General features: G+C 44.7%; 2 protein-coding genes across 4 annotated transcripts; one reads left to right on the forward strand and one right to left on the reverse strand.

Moving 5' to 3' along the window:
* Positions 1-1,865: 1,865 nt before the first annotated feature.
* Positions 1,866-14,406, reverse strand: LOC732729 (putative protein phosphatase 2C 9). Of its 3 annotated transcripts, none has more exons than NM_001309487.1 (6): positions 14,189-14,282; positions 13,855-13,934; positions 13,109-13,351; positions 12,754-13,030; positions 2,501-2,655; positions 1,866-2,394 (listed from the first exon to the last, which is right to left on the reverse strand). In NM_001309487.1, exons 2-6 carry the CDS (start codon positions 13,891-13,893, stop codon positions 2,254-2,256), a joined length of 855 nt encoding a protein of 284 aa, NP_001296416.1. In that variant the 5' UTR covers positions 13,894-13,934; positions 14,189-14,282; the 3' UTR covers positions 1,866-2,253. The 3 variants fall into 3 exon arrangements, with proteins under 3 accessions (NP_001296416.1, XP_008662337.1, XP_008662336.1); XM_008664115.4 differs by having other exon boundaries at positions 1,917-2,394; positions 13,855-13,928; positions 14,189-14,406; XM_008664114.3 differs by having other exon boundaries at positions 1,917-2,394; positions 13,855-14,012; positions 14,189-14,406.
* A 3,198-nt stretch (positions 14,407-17,604) lies between these two features.
* Positions 17,605-19,161, forward strand: LOC103642927 (uncharacterized). Its single transcript, XM_008666084.4, has 3 exons — positions 17,605-18,081; positions 18,171-18,476; positions 18,562-19,161. Exons 1-3 carry the CDS (start codon positions 17,605-17,607, stop codon positions 19,135-19,137), a joined length of 1,359 nt encoding a protein of 452 aa, XP_008664306.1. The 3' UTR covers positions 19,138-19,161.
* The last annotated feature ends 2,131 nt before the right edge of the window (positions 19,162-21,292 follow it).

A 21,292-nucleotide genomic window follows, 5' to 3' on the forward strand; every position in this document is an offset into this window, starting at 1 on the left:
TACGATTAAGTCAGGGATCAGTCCACACGAGTGACTCGATCACGCTTCACCCGAGCCTAGCCTCGGCCAAGGGCAGCCGACCTCGAGAGACTTCCGTCTCGCCCGAGGCCCCCTTTTTATGGCGGACACATCACCGGCTCGCCCGAGGCCTTGGCTTCGCTCAGAAGCAACCTTGACTAAATCGCCACACCGACTGACCAAATTGCAGGGGCATTTAACGCAAAGGTGGCCTGACACCTTCATCCTGACACGCGCCCCCGGCAGAGCCGAAGTGACCGCCGTCACTCCACCACTCCACTGGCCAGTCTGACAGGCAGTCAGGCCTTGCCAAAGGCACCACGGCGAACTCCGCCCCGCCCGACCCCAGGGCTCGGACTCGGGCTAAGACCCGGAAGACGGCGAACTCCGCTCCGCCCGACCCCAGGGCTCGGACTCGGGCTAAGACCCGGAAGACGGCGAACTCCGCTCCGCCCGACCCCAGGGCTCGGACTCGGGCTAAGACCCGGAAGACGGCGAACTCCGCTCCGCCCGACCCCAGGGCTCGGACTCGGGCTAAGACCCGGAAGACGGCGAACTCCGCTCCGCCCGACCCCAGGGCTCGGACTCGGGCTAAGACCCGGAAGACGACGAAACTCCGCCTCGCCCGACCCCAGGGCTCGGACTCCGCCCTGGCCTCGGCCGAACGACTTCCGCCTCGCCCGACCCCATGGCTCGGGCTCGACCACGGCAACGGAAGGCAGACTCAACCTCGGCTTCGGAGGAACCCCCACGTCGCCCTGCCTAGGGCACCGACCGCCACGTCAACAGGAAGCGCCATCATCATCCTACCCCGAATCGACTCGGGTCACGGAGAACAAGACCGGCGTCCCATCCGGCCAGCTCCGCCGGAGGGGCAATGATGGCGCTCCACAAGCTCTATGACGACGGCGGCCCCCAGCTCTCTTACGGAAGCAGGACGACGTCAGCAGGGACTCGACCGCTCCAACAGCTGTCCCTCCGCCAGGCTCCGCCGCACCTCCGACAGCCACGACATCACGCCAGCAGGGTGCCCAGATCTCTCCGGCTGCCACATTGGCATGTACCTAGGGCGCTAGCTCTCCCTCCGCTAGACACGTAGCACTCTGCTACACCCCCCATTGTACACCTGGATCCTCTCTTTACGACTATAAAAGGGAGGACCAGGGCCTTCTTAGAGAAGGTTGGCCGCGCGGGACCGAGGACGGGACATGCGCTCTCTTGGGGCCGCTCGCTTCCCTCACCCGCGTGGACGCTTGTAACCCCCCTACTGCAAGCGCACCTGACCTGGGCGCGGGACGAACACGAAGGCCGCGGGACTTCCACCTCTCTCACGCTCGACTCCGGCCACCTCGCCTCTCCCCCCTTCGCGCTCGCCCACGCGCTCGATCCATCTGGGCTGGGGCACGCAGCACACTCACTCGTCGGCTTAGGGACCCCCCTGTCTCGAAACGCCGACAATATGTATCCCCACAAGTGGGCCATCCGGATTCAATACACTATCCTAAATTTTCATTTTCCAGTTTCTATCCATGATATGTTGCTGAAATTGTTGTTTGATGCTGTTAGAATGATAAAATTGTTGAATTATAATAAAAATATTGTTTTGATGTTGAATGTTGAAATTGTAGTGGGGCGGATAGTGAGTATCCGTCGAATAGCGGATACTCGAGGATATGTGTATGAGTACATATCTGTATCCATGAGCGTATATGTGTACAAGTATAAATTAAGTTTTGTCTCACTAATATAGGTTCGCAAATCATATAGGGGTCATGACATTAAGGATCTATGGTCAACAAAGGTTCCTTTAATCTAACCATCCTACCGCTGTAACATGCTACTATGTATTCCTCTTCCACCTTGCTAGGATTTATTTAAAATCTAACTGAAGCACATACACACCTGTAGAACTTTCTGAACATAAAGAGTACCTTGTTCTTTTAGGAACTATCCAGATGTCTTTTGCTCAGTCTACTCTTACAAATTCAACATCCAATATAACCATTATTTACAGATGGTAGCTATTTAGTAGCTCTCGGGCCCTCGCACCTGTACCTTTGAAATCGCCAAACCAAATAATCCTAGCATACTTATATATGAACTTTACATTGGAGCAGACAAATCATTTACATCCAACACCCCAGTCATTATTCAACCATCAGATTATCACTACCATCGTCAGGCAGCCTAATTCACTTGTTTTTTTGCTCTCGATGAAAATCCTTCGAGACCGACTTACGCCTTGAACCGAACAACGATGCATGATATATCATCCTTACTATCTCTTTTTTGTGCTTCGACGGTTAATTGCTTGGCAGCAGCATAGGGATCCTTGTACCTTTTGGCCAAATCGACAACCTCTTGATTGTTCATCACCTGGTAGGGTCAATAAAAGGAAAGAAATTAAGAGTGCAGCCATGGATATGCTTCCGGTCAACTACATCCTGGCCATTTCGACAAATTTTGAAATAACGTGCCACACCTTCCAAAGACCGTCACTCGCAAGAACAAGTAGCTCGGCAGTGTGATCTATGTCTTCGATTTTTATATCAGGCTCTGATCTCAATAGTGATTTTAGATTCCTGTCTCCAAAAGCTCTGGAGACAGCCAACTGACCACATACTCGGGGAACATCTCCTGAAAGTTCAAGTGTTAGATTCAATTGCTGTCAACAAAAAAAATTCAGATAACATTGTTGTGCTTATTTTTAAGGCACATGGTTTTGTTTAAATGTTTATCTACGAACAAATTATTAAAGGATGAGAATTGCAACCAGAGTTTCCAAAAGATTTACTAATCTGATCTCTCTGCAATTATGAATATATTGGAAACTATAACATATGGTAGCTTCAAATTGTCTTCCAGGTAAAACAAATATATGACTTCTACCAAAAACGTGATCACGGAAATGTGTGCGCAACTGTGCACACAGGAACATATCTTCAAGTTAGACACTGCAACAGGTATGTGTTTGGCAATTATCCCAAAATATTTATGCTGTTACAGTAACTAATGAGTTGAGCGCGCACAGAAAGTTAAGGAACCCAAAGCAACTTACTGCCCATTTATACAATATAAGTTGAGTGCGCACAGAAGGTTGACAAATATTATATAAAAAATTCAGCCCTTCGACATCATGTTTAGAAATCTGGTCTAATATTTATGTTATGAGAATAAATAGTAATGCCATCACACATTACTAGAGTAAGGACTTATCTCTCAAGTCTCAAGACATATTGTTGAACCACAGAGGAAGCACATACATTGACAACTACGATATTTCATATAAACTGCTCAAATATGGTAGTGATGCTTTGACTTTTTTCTCGAAAAGCGTAGGAAAACTGTGCCCCGTTATATTAAGAAGAAGGAAAAGAAGGTCTGAAAAAACAGACCAGGTACAAAGACTCCTTTACGGAGGTCTAAAACTCAAACCTGCGAAGATCCATCTAAACAAACTAAAAAACACTACGAGCCAATCCCCGGGAGGCAGTAAGGAGGGCCAAACTCTTGGGCTTGGCACCAGCCAGCTCCCACATTTCTCTTTCTTCATCCGCTCTTCTGATGGCTGTTTCCAAGTTAGGAGAAAGACCATCAAATACGCATCTATTTCTGTGGTTCCAAATTGTCCAAAGCCCCAGGATAATTAAAGAGTTGAAACCTTTTCTAGCAATCTGTTGCAGCTGGTCACTGCAGCTTTTCCACCACTGCATGACATTTTCTTCTCCAACCTGAGGAGTAAAACTTTGGAGGTTGACCTGTCCAAGCAGCATAAACCAGAAGTTCCTCTCAAAGACACACCCTACAAGTAGATGATCTATAGTCTCAGGCTCTTGGTCACAAAGGGGGCATCTCTCAGGATGATTGAGACCTCGTTTTTTGTAGCCTGTCATTCGGGGAAGATGTATTCATGATAACTTTATTATGGTTAGTCAAACTGCCAAGATGTTGCACCAGAAAAAAATCCCTGCAATTTTCTTGAAGCTGGACATTAAAAAGGCCTTTGACTCAGTGCATTGGGCATTTCTGCTGGAAATTCTTCAACACTTAGGCTTTGGGCAGGGTTGGTGCAATCTGATTTTGAACCTGCTATGGACATCTTCCACTCAAGTTCTTGTCAATGGAGTGCCTGGACAGCCTATAAATCTCAAGCGTGGGTTGAGACAAGGTGATCCTTTATCTCCCCTTTTATTCATCCTAGTCATGGATGTTCTTAATAGCCTATTTATCAGGGCAGATGAGTGTGGTTTATTACACCCCCTTGCTGGCAGAAACATTAGCCAAAGGGTTTCAATGTTTGCAGATGATGTTGCTGTGTTTGTAAAACCAGTTTCTGGGGACTTTGTGGTAGTCAGAGAAATTTTGAGGTGTTTTGGTGTTGCCTCAGGTCTTCATACTAACTTGCAAAAAAGTTTCTCCTACCCAATCCAGTGCAATACTGAGAGGACTGCGCTGGCTGTTCAGACCTTGGGATGTGCCTCAAAAAATTTTCCCACAACCTATCTTGGTCTCCCTCTAAGCTGCAAAAAACTTTGTGCTGGGGATCTCGCTCACTGGATAGATAAAATTGCTGCCAAGCTTCCAGGATGGAAGGCTGAGCTTTTAAATCTTGCGGGAAGAATCACTCTTATCAAATCTGTCCTCTCTGCCATCCCAGTTTACTTATTTATTGCTCTTAATGCTCCTAAATGGGTTATCAAAGCCATTGATAAAATTCAACGGAACTTCTTGTGGAAAGGAAGAAAGGAGGCTAGAGGAGGTAATTGCCTTGTAGCTTGGGATAAAATCTCTCGGCCTCTTGATTTAGGGGGCCTTGGAATTCCTAATCTCCAAAAGATGAACTGGGCCCTACAATTGCGATGGCTTTGGCTACAAAAAACTTCTCCTTCGAAGCCTTGGAGTGGCCTGGATCTTAAAATATCTTCCCAGGCCCGGGCTTTATTTCAGATAGCAGTGACTACCACCATTGGTAATGGTATTTCAACTTTATTTTGGAAAGATAAGTGGATTCATGGGTATTCTATTGTAGATATAGCTCCCCTTATTGCTGCTGCAGTTCCGATGAAGTTTAAAAAAGTAAGGACTGTGCAGCAGGCCCTCACCTCTCATTTATGGGTTCAAGATATCCAGAGGAATCTCTCCCTAGCTGAGATTGAGCAATATCTACAATTATGGGAGGTAATTGAATCTTTTCAACTTCAAAATTCAAATGATCAGCATGTGTGGAAATTTAGCAACGATGGTCTGTACACCTCCAAATCTGCCTATAAAGCTCTATTCATTGGAGCAGAATCCTTTGAGCCCTGGAAAAGAATTTGGAAGAGCTGGGCAGCGCCTAAGTGTAAGACCTTTGTTTGGCTGGCCATAAATAACAAATGTTGGACAGCGGACAGACTTAAAAAAAGGGGACTTCAGCATCCTGAATTTTGTGTTCTATGTGACCAGGAAGACGAAACTGTGCAGCATATTCTATCTAATTGCGTCTTCACAAGACAGTTTTGGCATAAGATTTTAACCCCCATTGGTCTCTCTTCTGTGAGTCCTAAGAGAAGAGATTCAGTTTTTGCTGAATGGTGGAGAAAGGCTTCAACCAAGATTCCAAAGAGCAAAAAAAAGGGGTTTAATAGTATGATAATCCTTGGGGCTTGGAGTATTTGGAAGCAGCGAAACAGGTGTGTTTTTGAAGGAGCTCGACCCTGCCTTAATACCTTAGAGGATGGATTTAAAGATGAGATGAGATTGTGGGTTTCTGCTGGAGCCAAGAACTTGCGCTCTCTTTTTGACCCTGGATAGAGAAAGGAAAGCCTTATAGCCTACTAAAAGACGGGAGTGTTGGGGTCGTTTGTGTCTGTGTGGTGTGTGCTTTGTAAGGGTAAGTGTGTGTTTGTGTTTAGAGTGTGTGTTTGTGTTGTGTGTTCTGTTTGTCCCGGGCCACAGGCCCTTTTTCCCTCTACTTTAATTTAATGATACGCAGCCCTCCTGCGTATTCGATAAAAAAAGGAGAAGAAAGATTGCTACAAACGCTTACATCATGACAAGTGTGCAGAAAACATAGAGAAGTATAGGATAGCGAAGAAGTCTGCAAAGCGAGCGGTTAGTAGAGCCCGGGGTCAAGCCTTTGACAACCTTTATCAACGGTTGGACACAAAGCAGGGAGAAAAGGATATCTATAGGATGGCCAAGATTCGTGAAAGGAAGACAAGGGATGTCAACCAAGTCAAATGCATCAAGGATGAAGCAAACCAACTATTAGTGAAGAATGAAGAGATCAAGAATAGATGGAAGGAGTACTTCAACAAATTGTTCAATGGAGGGAATGAGAGTTCTACAATAGAATTGGACGAACCATTCGATGACAACAACAGGGGTTTTGTGCGAAGGATACAAGAATATGAAGTTAAGGAGGCGCTAAAAAGGATGAAGGTAGGAAAGGCGATGGGCCCTGATGGTATCCCTATCGAGGTATGGAGATGCCTTGGAGACATAGCGATAGTATGGCTGACTAAGCTTTTCAACACCATCTTTCGGACAAACAGAATGCCCGACGAGTGGCGGCGGAGTACATTAGTACCAATCTTCAAGAACAAAGGAGATGTTCAAAGTTGTACTAATTACCGTGGAATTAAACTCATGAGCCATACAATGAAGCTATGGGAGAGAGTCATTGAACACCGCCTGCGAAAGCTGACGAGCGTGACCCAAAATCAGTTTGGTTTCATGCCCGGGAGATCAACTATGGAGGCCATTTTCTTACTAAGACAACTTATGGAGAGATTCAGAGAACAAAAGAAAGACCTGCATATGGTCTTCATAGACTTGGAGAAGGCTTATGACAAAGTACCTAGGAGTGTAATGTGGTGGGCCTTGGAAAAACACAAAGTAGCAACAAAGTACATTAATCTTATTAAAGATATGTACACTAATGTTGTGACAAGTGTCCGAACAAGTGATGGGGACACCGATGACTTTCCAATTAACATAGGACTACATCAAGGGTCGGCTTTGAGCCCTTATCTTTTCGCTTTGGTGATAGATGAGGTCACAAGGGACATACAAGGAGATATACCGTGGTGTATGCTTTTTGCCGATGATGTGGTACTTATTGAGGAGAGTAGGAGTGGTGTTTCACAAAAGTTGGAATTGTGGAGGCAGACGCTGGAAGCAAAAGGTTTTAGGCTTAGTAGGTCTAAAACGGAGTATATGAAGTGTGATTTCAGTGCCATGGGGTATGAAGATGGCGATGTTAGTCTTGATGGGCAAGTGGTACCCAAGAAAGACACTTTTCGTTACTTAGGATCAATGCTTCAGAAGGATGGAGACATCGATGAGGATGTCAGTCATAGAATTAAAGCTGGATGGTTGAAGTGGCGGCAAGCGGCGGGTGTCTTATGCGACCCCCGGGTGCCACACAAACTAAAAGGCAAATTCTACAGGACAGCAATCCGGCCGGCTATGTTGTATGGAGCAGAATGTTGGCCCACTAAAAGACGACATGTCCAACAACTGTGTGTGGCAGAGATGCGTATGTTGCGCTGGATATGTGGCCACACAAGGAGAGACCGAGTCCGGAATGATGACATACGAGAGAGAGTAGGAGTGGCGCCAATTGAGGAGAAGCTTATGCAACATCGTTTGAGATGGTTTGGACATATCCAACGAAGACCTGAAGAGGCACCAGTGCATATCGGAATAATTAGGCGTCCCGAGAATGTGAAGAGAGGTAGAGGTCGACCAACCTTGACGTGGACAGAGGCAGTGAAGAGGGACCTGAAGGAGTGGAATATTGATAAAGAGCTCGCCGTGGATAGGAAGGGGTGGAAGTGTGCAATTCACGTGCCAGAACCTTGATTTATAGTTCCGCTTTTCCTCCTTAATCGTTTGACCTTTTCTTGTGCTCATTTAGACCTTGCTGGTTCTTGTGGGTTTTATCTCTTTTATGTGTTCCCCCGTTTCGTCGTTTTCGGTTCTCCTTTGCCTTTGTTTCCCCTGTTTTCTTTGGGGGTTGAGCTCTGAGGTTTTCATACGGGGTTTCATCTCTAGCCTACCCCAACGTGCTTGGGACAAAAGGCTTTGTTGTTGTTGTTGTTGTTGTTGTTGTAGGAGGCTCCCAGGAATGCCAAATTCGCTCCCAGTGATCAAAATGAGTGGGTCCAATAAATAGTCCATTATAGGCTGCTTTGGTAGAATATTTTCCATCAGATACAATACTGAAAATGTGCTTATAAAATTGCATTGCATCAAAGTGGCATAGTACAGCGTGTTGAAATGCAATCATTAAGCCATTAGCAACAACTTTGTTGCTATAAAATGTATGTTTTTATTAAATATGATATGAATTGTCACGTACAGTTTATATCAAAACATACTTGGAATAGAGTACCACATGGTGTTGTTCAATAAACATTTTCATTTGACTAGCAGTTGTTAAGTGTATGAAGAATCTACTATATATACAGCTATCTCCACTAAAGGAGAGTTGTTCTTCTGCTTCCGAGAGATCCTCTCTGACCTCTGAGTTGTTAAATGAAAACATTGTCATCTTATAGAAACAGGCACAGCTAATACACTTTTGATTTCATCTTTTGTCCCTTCTCATTTTTGGGATGAAATTGTTTCTACACTTGTCTATCTCATCAATAGACAACCGTCTTCAAAATTGTCAGACAAATGTGATGTTCTTTTTGATAACCCTACGAGCTATGATCATCTAAGAGTTTGTGGATGTACATGTTATGTTTTGCTTGTACCTCATGAGCGTACTAAGTTGACTACACAATCTGTTGGCCATATTTTGAGCATAAAGGTTATCGCCTTATCGGTGTTATGATCCTTCTTTGTGTTTCATACATCGTATCTCTCGTGATGTGGCCTTTGTTGAGAACCATCCTTTCTTTCACAACCCCTCCACTCAACCCTCGTACTCACCCACAGAGTCCACATAATTTCCGTACCTTCCTCCTGTTTCATCTAGTGGTGTTGTCAACATACCTTCTCCGTCCAATACAGTCATTCCTGAGTCTTCTATTTTCATCATGTCACCTACAAATGTAACACCTTCATCTCCGCCACCTCCTCCACCTCTGCCACTTCACTCCTTTTTCCAAACCACCTAAAACACATGTTCTCAACCGTCGTCCCAAAGACACTACTGTTCTTCCATCTAGTTCACCACCTTGGACAATCATGATGAGCCTGCTATTGATGCTTCACATAATACTATTAATGAGTAGCATATTGTTTTTTATGAGCCCTTTTTACTCGGTCTCATTGTCATTAGAAAACCATTGCTCTTCAGTATGTGCCCTCAGAGTTGCAATTGGTTGACTTTTTCACTAAAGCACATACTTTTTTGAATGTATTGGCAGGAGCTCTGATTCTCAATTAAGAAGAATGGAATTGACCCAATTTTAAGGAAAAACCGGGCTCAAAACCTACACAGAGTGCATAGAAGAGAAACGATGGAAGGCCCACCACAACACCACAGACAACGACAACTCCACACAAAAAGCCCAACATGAGTCATCGTTGCCGAGCTCAACAAAGAATGAGTAGCTCCGACTTCCCAAAACGGGCAGCACACGATCAAAGACACTCGACAACGCCTACACACAAACACCGGCACACAAGAAGGAAGACCGCGGTGCGCATCATTGCCAAGCCTCGACACGCCCCACGCGAGGAAGCTCTTATTCTTCACCGACGAACCTGGAGCCACTACGCCGAACACCGGGGGCAAGCAGACGTCCAGAGCGACAAAGACCCAAGCACCACCGAGCCAAGCGGAGTGACGAAAGGCCTCCACATTGCCGACAAACACCCAAATTGAAGGTCTTCTGGACAACAAGGAGAAACGTCGTCGAAATGTCGTCGCCGCTCGCCTAGAACAATCCAGGCAGAGTTTCCTCCGAAGACCCAACAGAGCAGTGAAGATCTCCAAGCCGCCGCGCGTTGCCACCATCTGTCGTCCACCGACGCACCAACCCAGCAGGAACCAACCACCAGAGCTCGGTGTCGGCCAACTAGCCAGTGTGAAACCCCAAGAAAGCCGAGGCGAGGACGCCAACACGGAGGACAAGGGAGATCCATGGACGACACCCTCAGTAGGGTAGGAGTGGCACCTAGGGGTGACAATGGGATCTAAATTTTACACTAGAAAATTTAAGGATCGGATCGGATTAGGATCGGGCTCTATCTCTATTCATTTTTGAATTAAAATATTTTTAGGGCCCTAATGAATGAGAAAATCCCTTCAATGCCATCCAAACTTATACCAATCCCTTCAATGCCATCAGAATTTATAGCTTCCCTTCAATACCATCAAATTTAAATTTTAATCTCTTGAATGCCATCGTCGTTAGTTTGAAGTTAACGTCGTTAGTTTCATTTAAAGCAAATCCTTCCAATGTCATCAAAATCTATACCGATACCTTCAATGCCACTAAAATTGGTTCGATCTATTTAGGGTTTAAAAATTCTAGAATAAAAAATCTATAGACCAAAGTTCAGTCCATACTTTTTGAAACCCCAAAATTACTCCGATATATTAGTTCGGTCTATTTGCTTCCTAATAATTTTGGAAAAAAATATGAAAAACCGAATAGGTCAAATCGATATAAACAAATAACCACAAAGTTTTCTATTGGGGAAACAAAATTTTGTATGTCACGTGTATATGTTGTTCATTATACAAATAGCTAAATGACTCATTTTTTTTGCTTGTTAGAGGTAGGGCTGGAGAAACACAAGTGCATGCTTTGTTTTGATGACAAATGCTAGCTCATTCGAGCTAAGGAGTTGGCTCAAGCTGACTCGTTAACAAACCGAGCTAAGATGCTACCTCAGCTTGTGACAAAATTGAAACGAACTGAGCCAAGCTAACCACGAACCGAGCAAGCTGACGAGCCATGAGTATTTTATCCAGCCCACAGGGGTAACCCAACCGGTGAGGAAACCGTCCTGTACGAGAGCAAAGCGTGGGGCAGGAGTAAGAGGGACTGGCGACCCCATACGTGAACAGTGTACAACACTAGATACGTGAACAGTGTACGACTCCATCGGTCGCACAACAAATGACATTTGTACACCATGCAACTACTCGGCAATGATGGTCGTTCGTGAATCCGTGACGACATTGGGCCCTGGTTTGCACAGCGGCGCTGCCCGTTGGCCATTAGCCAAGCTATGTTTAGTACAGTTCTAAGCAAGCTTCCTTGCTTGCTCCTTTCCACGCATAAGATCAAGTTTAATAATACAGTCGTATAGTAGTTAGGGCATGTAAACCCAAAACCCTTGGATCGGTTTTTCAGATATATCAGCGAGAAAATCCCTTCAATGCCATATTTCAGTGAGAAAATCCCTTCAATTCCATATTTTTTATTCTGAAAATTTTAAAACCCAAATAGATCGAACCAATTTCTAGTGGCATTGAAGGGATCGGTATAGATTTTGATGACATTGGAGGGATTTGCTTTAAATGGAACTAACGATGTTAGCTTCAAACTAACGGCGATGACATTCAAGGGATTAAAATTTAAATTTGATGACATTGAAGGGAAGCTATAAATTCTGATGGCATTGCAGAGATTGGTATAAGTTTGGATGGCATTGAAGGGATTTTCTCCTAAGGAATTGTGAAGAAACATTTGGATCGCGATCCATTACCACCCCTAGTGGCGCCTGCATGCGTCACCGTTGTCTGCCCGCAAACGGGCATGGCTTTGGCCAATGGCCAACGGGCAGCGCCGCTGTGCAAACCAAGGCTCAGTGTCGTCACAGATTCACGAACGACCATCATTGTCGAGTAGTTGCATGGTGTACAAATGTCATTTGTTGTGCGCCGCTGTGCAAACCCGTCAAGCCACTGTCGTCGGCGCAATACCTGGCCACCACGACGTCACGAGGCTCAAGCACCCGCACCTTGTGCCGCCACGCCAAGAGCTCACCTGCGCATCCGAGTCCTCCTGCACACTGACCCGCCCCGCCCAACTAGAGGACGACAACGCTAGCCACGACCGCCATGCGCCCACCGCCCAGGCAATCGTCCCCTGCTCCTTCTGTCGCCTCGCCAGCCGGCACAGTCAGCACGCCGCCTACTCCCCATTGGGTCCAGGTCTGGTGCCCGAGTCACGGCGGTAGGGTTGGGGAGGGGCGGAGCGAGGGGGAGCACTCCTCGCCGCCACTGTCCTTGCAGGGGCGCACGGGAAGCGCCGCCACCCTGCTCTAGCAGCGGCAAGGCCGTAGGCGAGGTGGAGGGGCAGTGGCGGCTGCGACTAGGATTTGCCGCCGAGCCGCCAGAGCGAGGCGACACGAGCGTCAGTTGCCTAAAGTACAGACTCAAGAGCAGCATCGGCTTCACTTGATAAACTCAATGTTTCAAATCCTCCACTTCCACCTTGAGTTTGAAGGGGGATGTTAAGTGTATGATGGTCCATCTACTATAGACCCATATGGCCCATGAGGCTCTCTCTGTATGTACAGCTATCTCCACTAAGGGAGACTTGTTCTTCTGTTTTGCAGTAAAGATTAAATAAATTATGTTATTGAACTTGGCTAGTAAACACCTTTTATTTTTCCAACACCTAATAGCCATTCAATAAGATTCCATAAAAAATGTTTCACTAAGATTGTGTATTTCACATGTTCAAATGCTTCCGACAATGAACCAAATATCGAAAAAGGCACCCCAGTCAATTAAATCAGGGTATCGTGCTTAAAGAGTAAAAAATGAGGACAAACCTGGCATATTTGAAACAAAACCACCCCTATTTTCGATTACACTCCGCTCAACATTCGGATCATGGTCTATCGACATCTGTATGGGCTCACCACCTTTCAAAAGAACAGCTCTTGAATCGCCAACATTAGCTACCCATAACTTCCTGCCGTTCACAAGAATGGCGGTTACAGCAGTGGAGCCACCTTGTCCCAGATCTGGAGTATGTGACAGAATAGCTTGGTCTGTTTTTTCATACGCTTTTATAATCGCTCTATCTGTGTGTGTCCAAAACTCTTCCTAAAATAGAATGACAAGGTTATGATAACCACACAGCTAGCAAATTAAGAGCTGTTGAAACAAAAGCTTAAAACTTACCTCATTCAAAATATTTGTAAATAAATTCTTCTGTAAATACATAGGAACGGTATCCCCTAAATGACCATCATAAATAGCAAAAAGACCAAGCTCGTTTCCTTTGACATCAACAAGTTCGGCAAAATGATAGTCCTCCATTGGATGATTCGTCATCCCTCTTACAAGGTTATATCCATAGCAGATCTTGACTTGCCCTTGACAGCCTTTCCCTTTACCGGATGCTATTGACCCTTGCCCCGTGAACTGCATACAAGCAGAACAATCAGCAAGAGGGCTGAAGTGCTAACACAAGCCAGATTGCAATTTGCAGAGCTCCTAGCTTACTCACAAGTTTCATGAATAATGACAGCTCATGAACATCTTTTTTTGGAGCGCTTACAGGTGGAGACTGGAGAGATTATGTTTAGTGCAACTCGTGTCGCTAGACGCTAGCATAATAATGGTATTTCATGCCAACAAGTCAATATTGGTCACTAGTTGTTATTACTAGTGCCAAAGGAGCATACTACATATTACTTCAACATAATATTTTCTTCACTTCAAGTTCAGCTATAAGATGAAAGGATAAAGAAAAAACTAAACCTTAACAGAAACCTCAGATTTATTTGACTTATAAACAGGAGAAAGTCAGTATCTTGTTGTATTAGTGATTGAAACACAAAAGTAATTGACAAAAATTCTAGAGATGCTAGTATATCCGTGGCCCAAAAAAAAAGACGCGGAAACCGATCAAAAGTGGGACTTACATCGGAGCAACCGGCGCCGAAGCAACATAACCTTGCCATGACTTCGTAATCCACTCTCAGTTCGAATCCAGGTACTGAAACTTTTAGAAACAAAAAAAAGGCGAGAAATCCGTAAGTCCCAACAATCAGCGAGACCTCCGCTGGAACCACGGGCGGACCTAGCATAGGACATGAGTGTACACGCGTACACCCGATAATTTTTGCAGAAACCCCGAGTTAGTATGCACCATGTAACCGGGTCAGATCCGAATAATTACAGCTTGTACTAGGGTTTGGTTTGCGGTGCTCGATTTTGAGGAGCAGGAAGGGAGGGAGGAGAGAGGGGGGGGCGTACCTGGTGCGTTGCTCCGTGCTCGGCGCCGGCGAAGGGCGGCGGCACTCGACGCCGCGAATACAGGAAGGTAGGGAAGAGGGGAAGAGGTGAACGGAGATGGGGGAGGGGGAGGGGCAGGTGGCTGAGGATTGCAGGTCTCCCACTGGGGAAGCAGTCGTCGTCGCCGTTAGCGGGTGGGGCCTGTTGGAATGGTCAACCGGGAGTTAGTGTTTGACCCACACCAGGCAGCAAATTAATTTCGGGTACTCAATGTGGTCCTGCCCCCGGTGCCCGGTGGGTGCCCAGTGCCCACTGCCCAGCGTGAAGTCAGGCCCCGGTTCATTTTTTTTCCTTCAATCAAATTATTACTACTCCCCGCCCTAAAATATACTATCTCTACATCAGAATATAAAATATAGTTCTTTCTAGTTTTATTTTTTCATCCATATTCGAATAAATAATAATAGATATAAACAAAATACATTCATATGTTAATCAATAAATGTATTTAAAAACTAAAACAAATTATATTTTAGGACAGAGTAGTTTTTTCTAACCCTCTTTTTTCTATTCACATTCAAATAAATGATAATAAATACAGATATATATATTAACTATATTCATAAGTTAATTAATGAATGTATGTTTAATCGAAAATTAATTAAGTTTTAGGACCGAGAGAGTATTAAACATGCGAGCCTAGATGCAATATGGCAGCTCCTATTGATGTGGTCCTGCTAGTAGTAAGTAGCATACTATCGAATGGTCGATTGATCAGGATAGTACCAACGACGTTGAATTAGGGCCCGGTCGATAACCATCGGTTCTACCGACCGGGCCATTGAACCATTGGGTCGGTACCGATCGATCAGTTACCTGTCGTCTTCTTGTTTAATGGCTCAGTTGGTATCGACCGAACCGGTCGATATCGATCACCTTTAACGACGTGGTGTATTTCACAGTGAGCTAGCTATTTTAAATTGTCGGGAGTATAAAAAAATGAAAAATGGTCAAATTTAAAGCCTTGGCATTCGACCTATGAAATAGGGGATGTTTAGATTCATTTGCATCTCTCACTTTCTAATTCGTTCGTCCTTTTGTTATCCTAGCATCTGACTCTCTATTTCAATATAAATCTCAAATTTAGTCCAAAGTTTCAAACCTTCATTAACTTGATCAACAACCGACCTTCATAACTATTCTGACGCGCCCTATCGGTGTGGGAGATCTTCTTCGACTGTCTTTCTACCGTACGATTCCTCTATTACCAACATATGTTTCCATATCTATATCCCGATCCTATGTATCACTACTCCATCTTACATTGATGGTCCTCTTATTTACAATGATGACTCTACCACCAACTTACTCCCTAACCATGGAAGCTCTTCCCATAGAAGTTGCTCCTCCTTTCATTAGCGCACCTTTTAGGACTTGTTCGTTTTGCTCTCAATCCATGTGGATTGGGTGAGATTGAGTGAGTTTCAATCCCGAATAAATCAAAATCTTTCATATATTTTGCAATCTCATCAATACACATATGTTAGAAATAACCGAACAAGCCCTATAATGCTCCTGCGTTTCCTCACTCATTTGGAGCTTCTCCCATGGTCTTATATTTTGTCTCTCGCAGATACGACAGTGTCCCAAACAGCGATAGTGATATTGTTTTGAACCAGCCCACTTATTTCGATGCTTCTCAGTTTTATAATGTAAAATAATGTTTACGCGATCATACGCACGATTAGAGTACTTTTGTTTAAGCGGTCAAGAAAAGCGAAAACGAGCTTCTCTTTGGGTTTGCGCGTCGGGACTCGGGAGGGACGCAATAGTCTATGTGAGATACCTTTCGAGGGTCAACACACAACAGCGAGCAGCCAGCGGCCGGCGCCGGCAACCCTACCATAGCCTAGTCAGCCCACGGACGACGTAGACCTAGTTCATAGACTCACGAGGTGGGCACGTCTGCCGAGGCGCCAACAAGCGGATCACGTGTCAACAGACAGCAGCTACCGGCGGGCAGAAACAGACGTCGGTCTTCCATGGACGTGGCCCAGGCCTACTACGGAGCAGAGCTCCAGCGTACTCCGTACTGTACAGTGACAGCGGCGCGGGCGACGGGAATAGACTGCATGTGGCGGTGTGGCCTGTGGGCTGTGGGGTGTGGGGTGTGGGCGTGTGGCCTATGCTTAGCCGGCCCTATCTGTGACCCACCGGCTGGTGCTGCTGTATTGTATTTTTTTTCTACAATAAGGGAAACTATATATTACTGCAAGATTACGTATAGAAGTTTGGAATAAAAAAAGATACATTATTAAATCTAGATTCTTCCGTTTTCTTTTTTTTGTTAGTGGCTTTCTTCAATATAGTCGATGCTATAGATAAATGGAGCCTCGTCGAATGTCAAAGCCAAAGTGTAGTTCTTGCCCGAATCTAAACTATCAACCACACATTGAACATGTCAATGTTTCGGGATCAATCTAAACTGTACATGAACCGTCGAATAAACATCGACAGTTGTATTGCACTGATGCTTCCTCCGTTTTGTCATCATCTAGCTCTTTTTTCAACTAAGACGTGACAAATAAAAACATATTAGTAAAAGTACAACATACCCTTTTTATATATAACCTACTCTTTTTGATTTTCTCTTCACGTTCATCGACAATAATAACATCGACCGGAAGTAGTTCCCCTTACAGGGTCGTTCCTGACTTTTCAGAGGCCATTGCGAACCAGATATGAAGGGCCCATCCACACACAAATATATATAACTATACATATAGTATGGTGACCTCTCAAGGCCATGCTCAGATTGAGAATGTGTTCCTTAATGGTGCTGGCACAACCTAATAAGAGCGTAGTATAGTAAAGTACAACCATACTACCTAGTTATTGCTATAGTGACTTTACCATTCCATGGTAACGAGCATGATTGCAAGACTGGATACGGTCTTAAATGTGATAGCAGACATGCTCAGCTGCATACACACCATACTACCTCAGGCTATGACTGATCAAACGGACTAGAGCCTTAGGGCCTGTTTGGATACCTGGGCTAAAAGCAAAAAGGCTAAACTTTAGCCCATTTGTGGCCTAAAATACCAAACAGGCCAGCTAAAATGGGGCTAAAAAACTTTAGCTGCGTTAGCCCACGAGGAGGAGCTAAACTGGGCTTCTCTGCCCACAATTCCACCGTATACCCTCCACGGAACCCTACCCACCCGTATCCCAGGTGCCATCCCGAGCCCCATCTCCACCCGAGCGGCCGCCACCACATTCGCCTCCATCCCGAGTCGTCGCCGTCGGCGAGGTATGTTCCCTTCTCCCTCCCTGTTTTCCACAGCCCCCTTCTCCCTCAAGGTTCCCTTCTTCACGCTACCGGCTTCTTCTCCATCGCTCACTCCACTCTTCTTCTCCCCTTCGGTAGATCCGCCATGGACGGTCACGGTGGCGGGTACCATGACTATTTTTCTCAGGGGAGTTCGCCGTCCTTTCAACCACCGCGAGGGCCTACTCCCCCCGACGAAGAGGACGTCGGAATCTTCTCCCAACAACCATGGCACGCAAGGTCGTTCTTGGAGCAGCTCGATCTGAATTCACGGGCCGGAGGTAGCTATTCCAACGACGGATACGGCGACCGGCATGGATTCCAGCCGACTCCAGCGGGGTACGGCGAGCCGCCCGTTTTTCGTGGTTCCCCCCCTCCCGCGCCACGCGGCAGATCTTGTCCTGGGAGGTTCCAAGCACCTCGAGCATTACACGTTGGCGGCAGATCCGGTGCTGGAGGATCCCCGCTCTCACGCGGTCGTGGCCGCCGTGCTAGGAGGCCAACTACTGGCGTGGTCCAAGGAGAACCAAGTCGTCTGAATGTAGGCTCCGGTCCAGACTATGCTGCAGATGAAATGCCAGTGGTAAGAAACTTCTATTTCTTTCGTCCATAATTTGTGTGTACATTAGTGCTGCTTTCTGTGGTTATAGCTATCTTGTTGCCCTCGTATAGAAAGGATATGATAAAGCCAACTGGACCGAAGAAAACACACACATATTGTGTGATATTGCTATTGAACAGATTAGGGATGGTAACTGTCCTAATGGCCACATGAAGAATTCTGCTTATCAAACAATGGCAGACAAATATTATGAACGTACACATCTGTTGCATGAACCAAAGCAAATTAAGAATAGATACAATCAGTGTAAAACAATGTATCAGTTCATCAATTGGGCCAATGGTGAGTCCGGATTAGGCCGTGGGGAGGGTGGAAGCATTATTGCAGATGATAAATGGTGGGACAAGTATGCCCAGGTATTTGTTTCATTTGTATTGTTCTCATTGCAAACAATCCTTGATAATATGAAAAGTTTATTGAATTCACTGTTTTCTTGTATAGAAAAAGTACTACGAATGCAAGAAATTCAAATATGGCTTGCCATCTTACATGGACCAGTTGGTTGAGATGTTCCATGGTACAACAGTTGATGGAAGGACCTCATATGTGCCTGGCCAAAGTGACCAAACAGTTAATGACACTACCGTAGACGAACATGAAGATGACATAGATGTCCTGACTCCAAAGAATAGCACAAGTGGAACGAAAAGGCCTTCGAGCAATACAGACACTGCTTCTAGTCCGCCAAAGAAGAATAAGAACGCAATGGTTAGGTGCATGAAGGGTTTGCTTGATCGATTAGATTCTGGCACTAGCAAAGACGTAGATACAGCTACGCAGATTCAAGAAATAATTGAGAACAAAAGAAAGGAGCAGCAAGCTGCAGATTTCAAGGAGATAGACCTGTGTTTGGCACTGGCAAAGGAATGTGGGGCTACTGAGGAGACAGACGAGTTCTTCGTAGCTTCCCAACTGTTTGCAAGCTGCAAATTTCAAAGACATGTTTTCCTAGGACTGTCTTCAAATGCAGGAAGAATGGCTTGGTTGAAGAAGCACTGCAAGGGCTGGACTTTTTAAGGACTTTAGTTTATGTCATAGGACTGGCTTTTGTATTTGTGTATCATGAAGTTAAGTCTATGAACTGTTAGTTATATTAGGTTTGTGAACTGTTATGTACGACTGTGATGCATAAACTTCGTGATGCATGAATCTTGTTCTGGTTGTGCTGCATGATTTTGTGGAGGTTGTGCATGAATCATTTGCATCTTAGTTGTCTTGTGAATAATTTCGAAGAAGTTGTGTTGTGACCTGGTAACAAAAGGTTTTGTTGTCAACTACTTGATTTTACTGGGTTACAGAGGTACTCATTTGAAAGATTTTGTTCAAATGTTTATTACTTTCTTTCATGATAGATTATTAAACATCAGTGTATTAAATGTTTGTAGGATGAAGAAGCACAGGACGCATAAGACGCACAATGGATTACACAGTACATATTGAAGTGTCGAAAACGGAGAATGACTATTGGTATTGCTGCTGCAGCTATGGGTATGTACTATCTTGACAAATATTGGAACAAAGCAGATTACAGAATACCTACTGAGTCTGGTTACCAATGGGTGATGAGATCATTGGGCAATAGGACTTACTGCTATCAAAATTATAGAATGCATAGGAATGTGTTTGATCTTTTGCATAATGTCCTAGTTGAGTCCTATGGTTTGACTTCAACTAGAAGAATGTCATCAGTTGAGACCTTAGCATTCTTTCTGTGGATGTGTGGAACTCCCCAAGGCATGAGGCAGGCAGAGGACAGACTATTTAGGTCCAAGGAAACCTTGAGTAGGAAGTTTGAGAAAGTTTTGAATTGTCTTAACAAACTAGCTGTTGACAACATAAGGCCTTTAGATCCTGAGTTCACTACAATTCACCCTAGGCTGCAGTCACGAAGATTCTCTCCTTACTTTGATAATTGCATAGGTGCTATAGATGGCACTCATATACCAGTTGTAGTTCCAGCAAATCAGGTTGTGCAACATACTGGTAGGAAGGGGTACACTAGTCAAAATGTGTTGGCAATCTGTGACTTCAACATGAGATTCACTTTCGTCGTCGCGGGTTGGCCTGGATCTGTACATGATATGAGAGTCTTTAAAGATGCAGTTGACAAATATGGCAACAAGTTTCCCCATCCACCCCCAGGTAAATGGTTCATTTCATTTGTTTGAATGCCCAGTTGTACATAAAATGCGTGACAATGAATGTGTTTGTTTGCAGGCAAGTTTTATCTTGTGGATTCGGGATATCCCAACAGGCAGGGTTATCTGGCGCCCTATAGAGGTACAAAGTACCATCTTCCTGAGTTTCAGCAAGGTCCTATGCCAAGAGGTAAAAAAGAGGTTTTCAATTTTGCACACTCTTCGCTTAGGAATGTGATCGAAAGAAGCTTTGGAGTCTTGAAGAATAAGTGGCGGATTTTATTACATTTACCTAGTTATCCTATGCCTAAACAAAGCAAGATTATAATTGCGTGCATGGCACTTCATAATTTTATTAGAGAAAATTCAACGACAGATGATGATTTTGATTTATGTGATGATGATGAGAACTATGTTCCCATTACCTCTGAAGGACCATCTACGCAGGGAACAAATGAGTTGACAATCACAACAGTTGATGAAGACATAAATATGAACCATTTTAGAGATTCGATAGCTGATGGGTTGTTTGCTAGACAATAGTTTTTTCTTCAAAAGGCTGTAAGAGAAATAGTTTGTTTGCTGTGCTCGACAATTGGATCTGTTCCAGGCAATTGTTTGTTCCCATTAGATTGTGATGAGAAATCAGTTTGCGTTGTAATACAAACTTTGATTGTTGAGAAAACAGTTTGCAATAATATAAAACTGGTTTTTTGAACAGATATGGAAGAATGGGTATGTTGGTCTTTTTGTACAGCATTAATTGCTTCACTATGTGTTTTAGCTAGAGTATCCAAACATGGTGGGCTAAATTTTAGCCTGTGAACTTTAGCCCTTTGGTTTTAGCTCAGGGTAACCAAACAGGCCCTTATTCCGATTTATGGTGACGATGAGGAACTTTCAAGCTGTCTCTTCTCTATATCCATTTTCTACACCCCTTCTTTGTATCCGTATCGAAAAAAGTCCTCCTCTGTATCTTGTTTCTTTTTAGTAACGTCCACTGTACCTCGTCCTTTATATATAAATAACTATAA

The sequence above is a fragment of the Zea mays genome, chromosome 10 (assembly GCF_902167145.1).
Source record: "Zea mays cultivar B73 chromosome 10, Zm-B73-REFERENCE-NAM-5.0, whole genome shotgun sequence".
NCBI lineage: Eukaryota > Viridiplantae > Streptophyta > Magnoliopsida > Poales > Poaceae > Zea > Zea mays.

Bases quoted from the DNA above. Each gene is read 5' to 3' on its own strand.
- LOC732729 (NM_001309487.1), bottom strand. From the start codon at position 13,893: ATGGCAAGGTTATGTTGCTTCGGCGCCGGTTGCTCCGAT. The intron at 13,352-13,854 runs GTAAGTCCCACT...GCTTGTATGCAG, and splicing joins TCGGCGCCGGTTGCTCCGAT to TTCACGGGGCAAGGGTCAAT. The intron at 2,395-2,500 runs GTGTGGCACGTT...TGACCCTACCAG, and splicing joins CGAGTGACGGTCTTTGGAAG to GTGATGAACAATCAAGAGGT.
- LOC103642927 (XM_008666084.4), top strand. From the start codon at position 17,605: ATGGACGGTCACGGTGGCGGGTACCATGACTATTTTTCTCAGGGGAGT. The intron at 18,082-18,170 runs GTAAGAAACTTC...GCCCTCGTATAG, and splicing joins CTGCAGATGAAATGCCAGTG to AAAGGATATGATAAAGCCAA. The intron at 18,477-18,561 runs GTATTTGTTTCA...TTTCTTGTATAG, and splicing joins GGTGGGACAAGTATGCCCAG to AAAAAGTACTACGAATGCAA.